This window comes from Hyperolius riggenbachi, chromosome 6 (genome assembly GCF_040937935.1).
Source record: "Hyperolius riggenbachi isolate aHypRig1 chromosome 6, aHypRig1.pri, whole genome shotgun sequence".
Lineage (NCBI taxonomy): Eukaryota > Metazoa > Chordata > Amphibia > Anura > Hyperoliidae > Hyperolius > Hyperolius riggenbachi.
Genome location: NC_090651.1, coordinates 204,628,108 through 204,644,716, shown reverse-complemented (window position 1 = coordinate 204,644,716; position 16,609 = coordinate 204,628,108). Strand labels below are relative to the sequence as shown.

The 16,609-nt window shown below is 49.1% G+C and overlaps 1 protein-coding gene across 2 annotated transcripts in view; it reads right to left on the bottom strand.

Moving 5' to 3' along the window:
* LOC137522634 (CMP-N-acetylneuraminate-beta-galactosamide-alpha-2,3-sialyltransferase 4-like) overlaps positions 1-2,465 on the bottom strand; it is a 216,393-nt gene extending 213,928 nt beyond the window's left edge. For both annotated transcript variants that reach the window (XM_068242716.1, XM_068242715.1), the window contains exon 1: positions 2,385-2,465. In XM_068242716.1, coding sequence (XP_068098817.1) covers positions 2,385-2,436 — 52 coding nt within the window. In that variant the 5' untranslated portion in view covers positions 2,437-2,465. The remainder of the gene's footprint in view (positions 1-2,384) is intronic.
* Positions 2,466-16,609: the final 14,144 nt, after the last annotated feature.

Below are 16,609 nucleotides of genomic sequence, written 5' to 3'. Positions count from 1 at the left end.
ACCCAAAGGTAGCTATATATGCAGTGAGGTGAGTTCACTGAACACAAAAAGGTAGCTATGTGCAGTGAGGTGAGTTCACTCAACCCAAAGGTAGTTATATATGCAGTGAGGTGAGTTCACTGAACACAAAAAGGTAGCTATGTGCAGTGAGGTGAGTTCACTCAACCCAAAGGTAGTTATATATGCAGTGAGGTGAGTTCACTGAATGCAAAAGGTAGCTATATACAATGAGGTGAGTTCACTGAACACAACAGGTAGTTAGATGCAGTCAGCTGAGTTCACTCAACACAAAAGTAGTTATATGCAGTGAGGTGAGTTCACTCTACAGAAAAGGTAGATATGCAGTGACGCAAGTTCACTCAACACAAAAGGTAGTTATGTGCAGCGAGGTGGGTTCACTCAACACAAACGTAGGTGTATGCAGTGATGAGGTGGGTTAACTAAACACAACAGGTACTACTAGTAGGTAAATGCAGTACTGGGTAGGTAGTACAATGTGCAGCTCCCTGTCACACACACAGGTGTCACTGAATGTGCTGCTGAATGCTGGTGGGCTGCTGGCAGTGGGACACACACATTATGAATTAGCAATGCTGTCTAAGCAACACAAGTGTCTCACACACACAGGTAGTAGACTGAATGTGCTGCTGCTGGCAGTGGGACACACAGTATGAATTAGCAATGCTGTCTAAACAACACAAGTGTCAGTTTCAAACACAGAAAAAAAAAAATTGATCACACGAGCAGGATGAGCTCTGAAAAGAGCTTTTCTGGGGCGCTATTATAGCAATAAGATTCAGCTAAGCAAGCTAAGAAGGCAAGAGCCTGACTAATCTGTCCCTAGGAGAACAAGTCTGCAGCAGCTGTCCCTATACTGTCTCTAGCAGGCACACGAGTGAGGCTAATGGCCACCGGAGCCTGCCTTATATAAGGGGGGGGGGGTTCCAGGGCTTAGTATAGCCGGATTGGCTACAATGCGCCTGCTGACTGATGCAGAGGGTCAAAGTTGACCCTCATAGAGCATTATGGGGCGAATCGAACTTCCGGGAGAGGTGAACCACCCGAAGTTCGCCTGGAACCGTTCGGCCCATCTCTATGGCAGACATCCTCCTCCTTCCCTCTCTATTGGCCCCCTCCTGTGCTCCCTTGCAGAGCTCGAGTGCAGCAGTGCGTAAACAACTCATCTGCTCGCTCGTTCCATACAATGGGCTCGATTCACAAAGTGGTGCTAACACAGTTAGCACGCCTAAAAGACTTTAGGCGTGATAACCATTGCACCACGCTGGTGAAAAGCCAGTTTAGGCGTGAGAAGTTTAGATAAGTTTAGATCGTAAGCAAAGTCCCGCACGCAAAGCAGCGCCATTAAACTCTATGCAAAGTGCACCAGACTTTGCTAGCGCAAAACTTTTGATGAGCTGTGCACTGCGGTGCTAACCCAGTTGGTGCTATAGTTATCACACCTAAACTTATCACGCCTAAACTGAGTTTAGGCGTGATAAAGGGCTTTTCACCAGCGTGCTAACTGTTAGCACCGCTTTGTGAATCAAGCCCAATGTGTCCCCACCAGCAGCCATCTCCTCTCTGGCCACCCAATCTATGCATGACACACATAATCACACATCATGCAGGGAAAAAGGCAGTAGAAAGGAAATGGCTGCCAGCGGGGACACATTGCATGGAGCGAGTAGAGCAGGTGAGTTAATTATACACCGCACCGCTGCGCTCCAAGCTCTGCAGGGGGGCACAAATCTCCTGCTCTGTTTTTACAGCGCTCAGCTGGGGTTGCTTTTTGCTCAGGAATTCTTGAAAGTGAACTCATGCACAAGACAGAAGGAAAACAGAGATTAAACCACCCTGTATGTATTTAGAGAGTTTAGCCAGTCCAATTCCCCCTCATCTGTGACTAATCACAACTGTAATTTGATCTCTCAGCTGTGTCAGCACAGAAATCTCAGCAGTCCTCATCAGAGCAGCTAATTTGTAAACACAGGATGTTAACCCTATGTCTGTTCCATAAAAGCAGGAAGTAGACATACTGCAGATTTACTTCAGGATCAGGAATTCTATCAGCTGCAACAAATACATCTGTTTCTGTAAAGGATATTATGCTGGTGCGTATCTTTTAGAGCAAAGAGGAGGTTCTGAGTTCAGATCTGCTTTAAATACAATATACAAGTTTTATTGTTCTTGTAGATGGCATGGATACATTTTTTTTATACTGCTTTACCAGCGCCATGGAAGATGCTGTAGCTATAGCTGCTGCTGCTAGTATTAGTATGTGCACTGAACAAATCACATTGCTTATGGTCTCCTTAATGGAGATCTTAATCTATTGCCCCTTCCTTATATAAAAGCCAGTTTGTTTGATAAGTCAATGAGCTTACCTATATGTTTTGGGTATGTGGGAGCAAACCAGAGCCTCCAGAAGAAATTCATATAACCACGGGACGTACATACAAACTCCATGTAGATAGTCTCCTGGGTAGCTTTCAAGCCTTGCTTTGACTTTATTGCTGCAAAACAAAGCCACTAGTCACTTAACCACCATATATAGTACTACTTTATTTATGCATGCACATAACTTACAGTGAGTAATATAAGTATTTGGATCCCCTAATCACACAGCAAGATTTCAGGCCCCAGGGTATCTTTACTGTATACAGTCAATGAGCTAAGATTAGGAGCACCCCAATTCCATCTGGTTACAGGGCCTGTATAAATAAAATAAAGACACCTACCCACAGAATCAGATTCCAAACTAGCCATGGCCAAGACCAAAGATCTGTCCAAGGATGTTAAGGACAAGGATTGCAGACCTGCACAAGGCTGGACTGGACTGCCAAGCAACTTCGTGAGAAAGTGACAACAAATGGTGCAATAACTTGCACATGAAAGAAGCTCAACAATAGTGTCAATCTCCCCCGGTCTGAGGCTCCATTCAAGATCTCACCTTGTGGAGTTGCAATGATCATAAGAACAACTATAAAGCATCCCAGAACTGGGGGGGGGGGGGGGGTTAAACCTGTCTATGATCTCAGGACAACTGGGACCATAGTCACCAAGAAAGCACTTGGTTTGGTAACTCACTATGTCAGGAAGGACTCAAATCTTGCAGGGCCCACAAGGTTCCCCTGCTTAAAGAGGATCTCCATACAATAAATAAAAATCCGTCAGTGCTGCTATAATAAAACGTTATATTTACCTCCGGAGTCTTGTCCCATGAAGCCGCCCCGAAGACCATGCATAACTACACTTCTGCTGCTTGGCCCCGGCTCCCTATTTGATGGAGAAGGAATACTGCCTAGAACCCCAAGAACACTATCCCCCTGTTAAACATGGAGGTAGACACATTATGCTGTGTGTCGGTGGGGAGGGGTTTCCCATAAGGGGACAGGACATTTTCATAAGGGACAATAGACATTGCCATATAACTTCAAATCTTGTGTTAGCATCTACTTCCCTAAGCCATAACATTGAAAATTGGTAATGGATTTTACCAATTGGTAATGGATTGTTAGGAATCTGGTCATGCCACTTCCTGCCTGCTGGTGGCAGCATCATGTTGAACTCTGATGAACTTCCTTTATTCCACTAGCAGGTAGCTCTGCAGACTGCATGACCTGAACTTTCGTTGTTCCACCACTGGGTGGCTCTATGCTGGCAGGAGACAGCTCTGCCACTGCAAGGGTTGCTCTCTATGGACTTTGCTTGTTGATCATGCTGCAGGTGTGTACTCCTTATATAAGAGCCCTGCAAGGAGCAACCTTTGCCAGAACTTTGCGCTCAAAAGCTGGAGTATCTGGACAACCCTGGTTTCCTGGTATCTAGTATTCCTGTATCTGCTATTCTGTTACTGAACCTATTTCCTGTCTGACCTCGATCCCTGCCTGCTCTTTTTGTACCGTAATTGCTCGATTGTTGCCGACTTATGCTTTGTTCTGACCGTGATTTTGTGCCTGCCTCCTTGTACTGCGATTGGTGTATAGATTGTATATATTTGTCCTGTGTATATATCCTGTATATATTTTAGATAGATAGGGTTTTGGAGATTTGCACTTCGCTTGTATGGTGTATATGCATGTGGTAATTGCATTATTGTGTAAATTGGTCTTGCATTCCTGATGGTTTGTTGTGTATGCAATTGCATGGAATTTGCATTATATTGTCTGAAGCACGATTTGTCAAACATTTTGCACCGTATTTCCCTTGTCGAATGTTTTGTACTTCGGTTATTTTTACCCAGGAACTTCCAATTAAGATTTGTTGTATTTCCGGTTTCTGTTTAAAGGAGGATCTTCAAAGTACGATATGCGTCAAATTTTGAGTTCGTTTATCCTAGGTTTCTCGGTTACCAGTTCAAACAGGAGACGTAGACAGATTTTATAAATATAATTTAGTAAATATTACAATGTATCAAAAAAAAATTTTCCGATTCGGAATAAATTTCACAGTGCACAATAAGCTTTGTTAAAAATGGCTACCTTTAAAACAGTTTCATATAAACAACCTATGTAGACAAAATGGCTGAACCAATAAACAATCTATTTACCCAACTCACAAAATGGTGGACAGATAACACCTTGTTCATTATATATCTCACTCGAAAACTCTCTCTCTCTCTCTCTCTCTCTCTCTCTCTCTCTCTCTCTCTGTAAGTTAAATTAGTAGTCGAGGTGCTATCTCCATGCTATCTAATGAGTCACTATAATCTGACATGATTAATAGGTGGTTTATGTATCGGCCATTTTGTGGTTAATAGCCATTATGAGTTTTTATAAGCAACCATTTTGTGCTTTGGGTTGAACAAGGTGTTATCTGCCCACCATTTTGTGAGTTGGGTAAATAACCGAAGTACAAAACATTCGACATAAGTGGAGCCCCTAGTGAGATTCAGTTTTCTCATTACTGGTTTAAAACCAGTTTACTAGAAATGCGCTAAAGCGTTTTCGCTGTTTATTGTATTGGCTATTTAACCACTTCCCGACCGCCGTATAGACAATTCGCGCCTTGGAAGTGGACCCCGCAAGGACCGCCGTATTGACAAATGGCGGCGGTCCTTGTAGAGGCATGGGCGGCGCAATCGTCATTCGTGACGCGATCGGCCGCCGGGGACTGGCTCCGCCAACCTCACGCTGTAACCCGCCGGCCGTTCGGAAGCGCCGGCGGGTTACTAACACCCCCGGATCGCCGCATACAAAGTGTATAATACACTTTGTAATGTTTACAAAGTGTATTATACAGGCTGCCTCCTGCCCTGGTGGTCCCAATGTCCGAGGGACCACCAGGGCAGGCTGCAGCCACCCTATGTCGCACCCAAGGACACCGATTTTACCCCCCCTGCCCCAGATCGCCCACAGCACCCCTCAGACCCCCCCCCCCTGCCCACCCCCCAGACCCCTGTTTGCACCCAATCACCCCCCTAATCACCCATCAATCACTCCCTGTCACTATCTGTCAACACTATTTTTTTTTTATTCCCCCCCCCCCTGCCCCCTCCTGATCACCCCCCCCCCACCCCTCAGATTCTCCCCAGACAGCCCCCCCCCCCCCCGTGTACTGTATGCATCTATCCCCCTGATCACCCATCAATCACCCCCTGTCACTGCCACCCATCAATCAGCCCCTAACCTGCCCCTTGCGGGCAATCTGATCACCCACCCACACCAATAGGTCGCCCGCAGATCCGATGTCAGATCACCTCCCAAGTGCAGTGTTTACATCTGTTCTCTACCCTAAACACCCACTAATTACCCATCAATCACCCCCTGTCACTGCTACCTATTAGATTAGACCCCTATCTGCCCCTAGGGCACTCAATCACCCGCCCACAACCTCAGACCCCAGCCCTGATCACCTCGCCAGTGCATTGCTTGCATCTATTCCCCCCCTCTAATCACACCTTGAGACACCCATCAATCACCTCCTGTCACCCCCTAGAACACCTACCCATCAGATCAGGCCCTAATTTGCCCCGTGTGGGCTCCTGATCACTCGGCCAAACCCTCAGATCCCCCTCAGACCCCCTTCTGATCACCTCCCCAGTGCATTGATTGCATCTATTTTCCCCTCTAAAAACCCATCAATCACCTCCTGTCACCCCCCTAGCACTCCTATCCATCACATCAGGCCCAATACAACCTGTCATCTAAAAGGCCACCCTGCTTATGACCGGTTCCACAAAATTCGCCCCCTCATAGACCACCTGTCAACAAAATTTGCAGATGCTTATACCCCTGAACAGGCATGCTCAGATGTACCAAAATTCGGTTCGGGTACATTCAAATTCGGGTCCGCATGACATTCGAATTCGCCTTCGACCACGAAATTCGATTCGAGTTCATATTCGGTTCGAGGTTACGCCTAAAAATTTGTTAAAAGTTCGTATTCGTGAATTCGGGGGTTTTTTTGTGTGTTTTTTTTAAAGTGAATTCACATTGAAATAGGTGTACTTAAAAAAAACAAAACTGAAAACGTGACAGCAGGATAAATACAACAGCAACAGGAGGAGGAGTGACGTGTGGCACTGATAGCAGGCAATGCATAGTGTGGACTCTGGCGGTGGGACCACACTGACAGCAGCAGGATAAATACAACAGCAGCAGCAGGAGGAGGTGGAGTGATGTGTGGCACTGGCAGCAGGCAATGCATAGTGTGGACCCTGGCGGTGGGACCTCTGACAGCAGCAGGAGAAATACAACAGCAGCAGCAGGAGGAGTGACGTGTGGCACTGACAGCAGGCAATGCATAGTGTGGACCCTGGTGGTGGGACCACTGACAGCAGCAGGATAAATACAACAGCAGCAGGAGGAGGAGTGACGTGTGGCACTGACAGCAGGCAATGCATAGTGTGGACCCTGGCGGTGGGACCACACTGACAGCAGCAGGATAAATACAACAGCAGCAGTAGGAGGAGTGACGTGTGGCACTGACAGCAAGCAATGCATAGTGTGGACCCTGGTGGTGGGACCACTGACAGCAGCAGGATGAAAATGAGCGCAGTGTAATATGTTGCCGCTTTAGAAATACAATAAATACATAAATAAATTCATAGGTAAATCAATGCAGCAGGCCTGCAGCAGCAAGAGTTCGGTAGAAATACAATAAATAAATAAATAAATTCATAGGTAAATCAATGCAGCAGGCCAGCAGGAGGAGGAGGAGTCGTCACGTATGGCAGGCAGCAGGCAATGTATTGTAATTCCCAAGCAGGCACCTCATGTCCTCCTTTCGCCGACAACAGGTGCCAGGAATGTGCCTTCTATCTAGGCCTGGTTAATCTTCAAAAATATCAGTCTGTCCACGCCCTCTGTGGACAGACGAGAGCGCTTCTCGGTGACCACGCCACCGGCCGCACTGAAGCACCTCTCAGACAGCACGCTGGAATGGGGGCAAGACAATACCTCCAGGGCGTACAGCGCAAGCTTCCTCCAGATGTGCAAGCGCTCCACCCAGTACTCCATGGGGTCCACAGGCTCTTCGCTGCCGGTGTCAAGCCCACTAAAGGACCCCATGTAGTCGGCCACCATCCGGATCATGCGCTGGCTGTGACTCTCACCGAAGGTGGCTGCTGCCCGCACCTCCTCTCTCGGCTGCTGTACCTTCATGTAGAACGTCTGCATCAATGACAGAAGGTCTCCTGGGCGCCTGATGCTGCTGCTGGCCGCGGGCGCCTGATGCTGCTGCTGGCCGCGGGCACCTGCTGCTGTGCTGCTGGCTGCTGGACAGGGACAGAGGGAGTGGAAGGCGGGGGGAAGGCTTCCTCCAGTCGTCGAACAAGGATCTCCTGCAACTTCCTTGCTCGCTGCTCACGGTCTCTGGCAGGCAGAAACTGATCCCACCTCCCCCTCAGCCGTGGGTCCAGGATCATGCTGATGCAGGCGTCCTCACTCACTTGCATCCGCTTGACCCTGGGGTCTGTGCGCAGGCAGCGCAGCATGTGCGCTGCCATGGGGAACAGGGTAGACCGTCTAACAGAGACATCAGGGTCAGCGTCCTCCTCCTCTTGCCCCTGAGACTCTTCCTCCTCTCTCCACCCTCGCACCACTGCTGCTGCGCTCTGATGTTCCCCCCCCCCCCCAGCAGCAACGTCCAGCACCTCCAACTCCTCCTCCTCCTCCTCCTCCTCCAGGGACTCAAATACCTGCGGAACAGTGGACTGCACAGGCGGCTGCTGAACCTGTCAGAATTCTAGAGGTTTTATTTATGCAGGAAAAGATGTCATATGGATGTGTTAAGTTTTAATGTTCTATGCAAAATTTCATGGTAAAGTGAAAAGTTATAGTACTTTATATTGCTCAGTGACATAGCCTATTCCAGGCTGTGAGGCCTATAAGATTATTCTAGTTACAAAAAGTTAGAGCATTCTTGTTTATGCTAGTGCGTGGCCATGACATTTAAAGAGGCTTCTGTGTGAAGACAGAAAAGCAAGTTAAACTTACATTACTGCAGTAATTATGAATGCACATAATTATTACACACAGATATTATTAATCTAAATATTAATGATCAATACAGTTCTTCTAAAGAAAGAAATAGTTATTGTTAAACCCTATATAATAGAATCTATTACTCTGAAAGATATTTAAAATCTGTAGTCTACCCGTGGAAGATGAGAAAGTAAAACTTTTATAAGATTGTTTCAACTTGTAAGCTAGACAATTGTTGACATGTTCAGTGGCTTGAAGGCCACCACAGCCAGCAAGAATATAATGCCATGTTTTGACTAGGATTGTCCTTTGGAATGTCAATAAGGTCCAAGGTTTTTGTATTGTCCCGTATTTAGGACAATGATGCCATCTGGCGGGTTCATACTTTTATAAAATCAACATTATTAATAGATTGTTATTTGTTATGAAATGCTGACCTCTGCCGGTGGATATTATATTTATTTTATAAGAAAGGCAAAAATCTAGACATTGATTTTATATTATTAAGATTTAATATGTAATTATTCCTTATGTGATTCATTGTTTTAAGAAGAATTATATAATAAGCTTTATATTTAAATAAGTATATTAGAAGCCCTGTAGGTTTTAATAAGCCTTAAATTACTGAAGGCTCTTGCAGGTCTGTGTTAGTGTCAATCTGACCTGGGAAAGTACCAAGACATTCCAACATAATTAACAGGGAACACTTTATCAGAAATGCGTCATGAATGACATTGTTTAGTCTCCATGTCTGGGTCAGCCAACAGACAAGATGGCTGTTGACGTCCATTTTTAATTACGTGCGTCAGAAATTACCTAAACAAAATGTCAAGCACTCCAAATGACGTTAATTCCCACAAGATAAGGTAATTAAGAATTTATAAACAATAATATTGTGATTTAGGTATTCAAAACATAGATAGCGTTTGACGCACGGAAGCTTTAGCCAATCAGAGTCTGGGATCCAGGGAAAGTCCAGATTAGGCAGCCATATTGCCTCCAACCCCTATAAAAGTAGAAGCTGAAAGCTCATAGTTTGCAGAAGCCCAACAATCTCTTGAGAAGACACATGAGGCAGAAGCTACCTTCCCACAGGTGGTTCTAGATGCTGAAGAGATGACAGAGAAGGGGTAATATGCTTAATATTCTGGTGATTTACTTTATTAATTTTTCAGCATTAAGTTTTATTAAGATGTTAGCAAGAAGTTTTTTAGAAGCTATTTTTTATGCTATTTCTTTAAGAAGATTACTACAAGTTTTACACGGCTACTAGATACACAGCTATTGATACAGATGAGACTACTTTTGATCTTATTCTACATAACACAACTGTTATATTCTTTTTTTGAATGTACTTAGATTGATGATCATTTGGCTATAAAGCCTTAATGAGATGGAATACTGTTAGAAGGAAACACTACTTGGAACTGTTCATATTTTGTATATATGCTGTATGATAAGCAAATACAATTTTTTATATAAAATCATACACTGAGTGCTCTGATTCATTTCAAGGTATACCATCAATCTATAATTACTGTTATAGAGGGTTCAGACCCCACTATGCCGGATTTATATGATAGCAACGCTTTAAGGGCTGGTCCTTTACTGAGTTAGCAATCATGAAAAAGGCAAAAACCGCTCAGGTTTTTGACAAACCAGCTGCTTCAGGGCCTCCTCTCCCAAATCCACCAAATCGCCAAGTGCCCTGTCCAGCAGACAAACAAAGGGCACCCACTGGCAGAGGGATGCCCGTTGTTCACTCACCAGTTTGGTTCCCTGCAGGAAGGGAGCCAACACCAAGCAGACCTGCTGCATCTGTCCCCATTGCGCGTTGGTGAGGAGCTGGAGTGTGGTGCTGCTTCTGCTGCCAGTGCCGGCGACAGTGGCATCATAGATGTACCGGTTGACAGCCCTCCTCTGCTCAACCAGCCGCTCCAACATCGCCAGGGTGGAGTTCCAGCGAGTTGGCACATCTATGATAAGGCGGTGTCGTGGCAGGCCCTCCTGCTGCTGGATGTCTGCCAGTTTTGCTGCGGCAGCTGCTAAGCGGCGAAAAGTGCGCACAATTTTCTGCGCCGCTTCTAACAGTTCCTCCATCCCCAGGTAGGTGCGCATGAACTTTTGCACCACCAGGTTCAGGACGTGGGCCAAGCAAGGGACATGGAGCAAGTCTCCACTGCTGATGGCAGACAGCAGGTTGGCGGCATTGTCAGACACCACCAATCCCACAGTGAGGCCTCTGGGGGTCAGCCACGTCCTCTCCTGCTCCCTGAGGTACCGGAGCACGTTAGTTGCCGTCAAGGAGTGTTTCCCCAGGCTTTTCATCTCCAGCAGCGCTTGGCAGTGGCGGGCCTTCACGCTGCTGGAGAGACGGGATCGCTTGGCGGTGGGAGCTGCTGCTTCTCCCCTGACCCCCGCGCGGTGGCACCACGTAGTGGGCGACTGGTGCTGCTGTGCCCGAGGATGGACCTGCTGCTTCCTTGCTCGGGCTTTCCACCAGACTGACCCAGTGGGCCGTAAAGGACAGATAGCGCTCTGTCCCAAACCGGCTGCTCCAGGAATCCATGGTTATGTGGATCTGCGCACTGACAGCATGATCCAGCGCGCGGCCCACGTTCTCCATGGCAGAGCGGTGCAGTGCTGGGATCGCCCTGCGGGAAAAAAAGTGGCAGCTGGGGACTTGCCACTCCGGGATCCCAACCTGCAGCAGCGCTCTGATGTCACTCCCCTCCTGCACAAAGGAATATGGCAGGAGCTGGGAGCACATGGCCCGGGCAAGCAACCCGTTTAGCAACCGGATGCGCCTGTGGGGGGGGGGGGAGGCAGCACCTTGGTCACACCGGGGAATGCTTCGCTGAGCAGGGTCTGGCGGCGTTTGCCTGCACGGGAGGATGAGGAGGCCACTGTGGAGGGAGCTGATGAGGCCACTGAGGACTGGCTGCCCGGGGGGGGGGGGGGGGGGGGGGTGAGTGAGTTGCTGCGGTGCTCCTGCTGCTGCTGCTGATGGATGGGCAGGAGGGTCGGCTGCTGCTGCTGAAATCTGTGCAGTCGCTGTCTGGCTCTGGCCACTGCCTCCACCACTTTGCACAAGCTTCTCCAACTCATTCAAGTCCTCAAAATGTCTGCTCTGTAAGTGGGTCTGCAGGCATGAGGTACTCAATTTGTGGATATCGCGACCTCTGCTGAGACTGAGATTGCAACTGTTGCAAATTGCACGGGTCGGGTCCACTGGGCACTTGGTGAAGTACCGCCAGACTGGGGACTTCAACCTGCTCTTTGCGCTTGAGGGCTGGGGTTTTTGGGTGCCCTTGGAGGATTGTGCCTTTTTGGTTGTAGTTAGAGGTTTGCTGCGAGTGGTGGTAGCGACTGAAGCAGTAGGCTGTGGCTCCTGCCTTCCACGCCCTGTGCTGGCCGCCTTGCTGCTGCCGCGCCTCTGCGCCAGAGACGCCTCCTCCTCCGATGATGAGCTGCCTTCAACCAACTGTGCTGGTGGTACTGGTGGCACATATGAAGGATCTATCAAGTCATCATCATCAACCCCAAACAAATCCTGTGAGCCCGACTCAACCAACTCCTCTACCCCAACATCCCCTGCATCACACCCCTCCTCCTCAGCGCCAACAACAAACTTCTGCACCTGAAACTCCTCCTCCTTGCATGGCCCCATCATCTCCAACTCATACTTCTCCAAAACATCCCTGTACATGGTCACAGTCTCAGGGGAGAAGAGCGTGCTCTTTGAGGACAGGCTGGTCGATGGGGTCACCGTGGCCATGGCCTCAAGCGCTGGTGGAGGCCTGCTGCGGACAGGAGTGCTGGTGGCACTAGTCTCGCTGCTGCTGGAGGCCTGGCTGGAAAAGGTAGCTTTCTGCCCCGCCATCATTTCCACCACAGCCTGCACCTGAACTCTCCCCAATGGGCCGTGGGCAACGACCCGTCTCAAAGATGGGCGCAACACGCTGCTGTTGTGCCTCTGCTTCCTCCTCCCTGTGGTCAGTGGCTGGCCGCGCACCAGTCCCAGACCTGCTGCTGCTGGCAGTGGCTCCTGCAATGGCGCTTCCTCTCCTGGTGGTGCCTCGCCCTCTACCTCTGCCAGTCATAGTGCACTATACAAATACAGTAAAAAAATATAAGTAGAAGAGGGCAGGAAAGGGTGTAAACTTTAATAAAGTCTGTGTTGGTGGTGACTAGTAGTACAGTAGTAGACACTAGTAGTATGCACGCACGCAGGTAACTAAGAAACACAGAGCGTACTACGCTACAAGTAAGTAGTGCGGCAGACAAATCGGTGACAATTAATAACGGTCACACACGGTCAGACGCAATCAATCAATAGGCTCGGGCAGGTGAGGTGACAGACAGTCACAGGTCACTCACAACTAGTGTTGGGCAAACAGTGTTCGCCACTGTTCGGGTTCTGCAGAGCATCACCCTATTCGGGTGATGTTAGAGTTCGACCGAACACCTGATGGTGTTCGGCCAAACTGTTCGGCCGTATGGCCGAACTAAGAGTGCATGGCCGAACGTTCCCTGAACGTTCGGCTAGCGATGTGATTGGCCGAACGGGTAACGTGGTTCGGACCCGAATGTGCTCTGATTGGCCGAACGGGTCACGTGGTTCGGGTAAAAAATACCCGATCCATGTCATTTCTCCGCCATTTGTCTGTGGGTTTAGCTTTGGGTAGGCAGGTAGGGTAGTTCTCTCTCCAGCCAGGCTAGCCAGGGTCCCCCCAGTCATTGTGTCGCTGCTGGGAACAGTAGTACACCGCTCACCCACACTATATAGCATTGTGTTTACTGCCACTCTGTGTCTGGGAACAGTAGTACATTGCTCACCCGCCACTGTATAGCATTGTGCTCTGTGTCGCTGCTGGGAACAGTAGTACACCGCACACCCACAACTGCCAAATAACCAGTCCGAAGAACTTCCTCAGGACACAATTGGGTATTCGCAGGAGCTATTCCCAGCCCAACAAACTTCCACCTTTCAAAGGTCAATTGAACAACCAGAAATGTTGCGCCCAGATTCACAACCATTTACTGTGGGAAATGCACCGCGCACTGAAATGCAAGGCGAGTCCGAGGACTTTGAAACTTAAATCCCAGAGCAAGTTGGGCAGGAGGGGTTTCAATTGCAGGAGGTCGGGCAAGAAGATCTGGAAGACGACGTTGGAGTGAGCTGCGCAGAGGTTGTTCTGGGGAGCTCTACTCCACGGCGGCGGCGGCCCACAATCACATATGACGAGTTTGAGGAGATGGAAGAGGAGGGTTTGGACAATGTGGACAGAGACCTAGATTTTGTATGTGAAGGAGAACATCGCCGTCGTAGCAGCACAGATGAGTCTGTTGAAGAACCCACTGCTGCACGAGTTCGCCTTGTGCCACAAGGTAGGCGGCGCGAAATTTCAGGCACCACAAGCGTGGAAGTTCAAGTGAGACGCAAAAGAGGCGCAAACAGAAAGCGCCAGCAAGGCAGGTGCTCCAAAGTCTGGCCTTTCTTTGAAGACTGCAGTGAGGATGGTACCATGGTGATTTGCAAGGTGTGCAAGACCCGCCTGAGCAGGGGGAAAAATATAAACAACCTCTCCACCACCAGCATGAACCGCCACATGGTATCCAAACATCCCACTCTGTGGGCAAACGCAGCAGAACAGGGTACCAGCAACACTGCCTCCCTTGGGGTCACCAGACTCACCACCAGACCCTCCTCAGCAGCAGCAGTAGCCCAGCCATTGCGTGGTTCACAAAAACATTCACAAACATCAGACGACGCTGACACTGTCACTTTCCAGAATAGTGCTCTTAAGGTCTCCCAGTCTTCATCAAACACAACAACCAACAGACCTTCAGTGTGCAGCCCTACGGTTCAGTTGTCTGTCTCGGAGATGTTTGAGCGCAAGAGGAAATTGCCAGCAAATGACCCCCGGGCCGTGGCAGTAACAGCCAGCATAGCCAAGCTTCTGGCCTGCGAAATGCTGCCATATCGAGTGGTGGAGACAAACAGCTTCAAGGGCAGGATGACAGTGGCCATCCCACGTTACGTGGTTCCCAGCCGCTACCACTTTGTGAGCTCTGCAGTGCCTGAGTTGCATGAGCACGTGGTCAGCAAAATAACCCGAAGCTTGAAGAATGCCGTTGCCTGCAAGGTTCACCTCACCACTGACACCTGGACGAGTGCGTTCGGCCAGGGTCGATACATCTCCCTTACCGCGCACTGGGTGAACCTTGTGGAGCCTGGCAGCGATTCCTCACCTGCTACGGCGCGGGTGTTGCCCACGCCGCAAACAACTGCACCGCCGTCCCTCCCACTGGATAACAACAGCAGCACCTACCTCTCTGACTCCTTCTCCTCCAACGCATCTCAAAGCTGTACCTCATCCGGAAACGCTAACCCAGCAGCAGTAGGATCGTGGAAGCAGTGCAGCACAGCTGTTGGCATGCGTCAGCAAGCGTTGCTGAAGCTGATCTGCCTTGGGGATAAGCAGCACACAGGGGAGGAAATTTGGAGGGGAATAAAGGAACAGACGTATTTGTGGCTGGCACCGCTGGACCTGAAACCGGGCATGGTTGTGTGTGATAATGGGAGTAATCTCATTCGCGCTTTAAGGTTGGCTAAGCTGACACACATCCCTTGCCTGGCGCATGTGATGAACCTAGTAGTTCAGCGGTTCCTGAGGACATACCCAGGCGTGGCCGATCTTCTGTTGAAGGTGCGATGAGTGGCCAAACATTGTAGAAATTCCAGTACTGCTTCGGGGGCACTCGCCAAGATGCAGGAGCGCTTCAATCTCCCCCACCATCGCTTGCTGTGTGATGTTCCTACGCGCTGGAATTCTACGCTGCACATGCTAGCCCGCTTTTGCGAGCAGAAGAGTGCAGTGGTCCAGTACATGACGGCGCAGTACCGAGGCGCATCCGGACAGCTGCCAAGCTTCTGTGGATCCGATTGGGCCAACATGTTGGACCTCTGCCAAGTCCTCCAAAATTTTGAGCAATCCACGTTGCTTGTGAGCAGTGACAACTCTTCAGTCAGCATTACCATACCACTGCTGTGTTTACTGAAGAAGTCAATGTTGAAAATCAAGGAAACAGCTGTCATGATGCAACTGGGGGAATCTGAAGGAGAAAACGATCAGCGTGATGGTACCAACATCAGGCCATCCGCCTCAGGAAACGCTGGCCCCAGCAGCTATGACGAAGAAGAGGAGGAGGAACAGCTGTAGTTGGAGCAGGAATTTCATGCCACCACTGACGAGGGCCAGAGCGGTGCACGTTGGACTTCCACAATTCAGCGCGAATGGTCAGCAGAAGCAGACCAGTAAGAAGGTGACGACTATGATGCATCACAACTATCACAACGCTCACAAGAGGATGATGAGGATTCTGGCAGGACTCTGGCACACATGGCTCAATTCATGCTAGACTGCATTGAACGCGACCCATGCATTGTGCGCATTCTGGACAACACCAATTACTGGGTTTATACCCTTCTGGATCCACGGTACAAACACAATGTTCCAAAACTGCTTGAAGAAAGAGCCAGACAGGTCAAAATGGAAGAATACCAGCAGGCCCTTGTGGAGACTTTAGAGAGGAGATTGACATCCTCCCCCTCCTCTAGCCAGTTGTACGCCGACAGACTGACTTCCGCAAACCCAGGACGACCAGGAGGGCAGCAAACAACACAAGCCGCAGCTAGTGCCCAAAAGGGAATGGCATCGGCAGTGTCCTTGCAGTGGGAACATTTTCTGACACCCATGCAGCAGCCCACAGAACAGCAAGCGTGCAGATCCACCTCCAACACCGATCGCCTGGAGAAGATGGTCAAGGACTACATGTCAGATGGCGTAGCTGTGTTGAAAAATCCATCTGCACCCCTCAACTATTGGGTATCGAAGCTAGACACCTGGCACGAACTGGCAATGTACGCAATAGAGGTGCTGGCTTGCCCGGTCGGAACGCTGTTTCAGTGCTGCCGGAAGCATCGTCACAGATCGGCGTATCCGCCTCCCCACAGAAAATGCAGACCGTCTGACTCAAATTAAAATGAATCAATCCTGGATTGGAAACGACTACGCAACACTCCCGGACCCCAACCAAGTAACATGAACAATGAACATCTGTGATGGGTTAGCGTTTCCGGTCCCTGTTTATTGAACCTCTCATCTGTATTACATTTA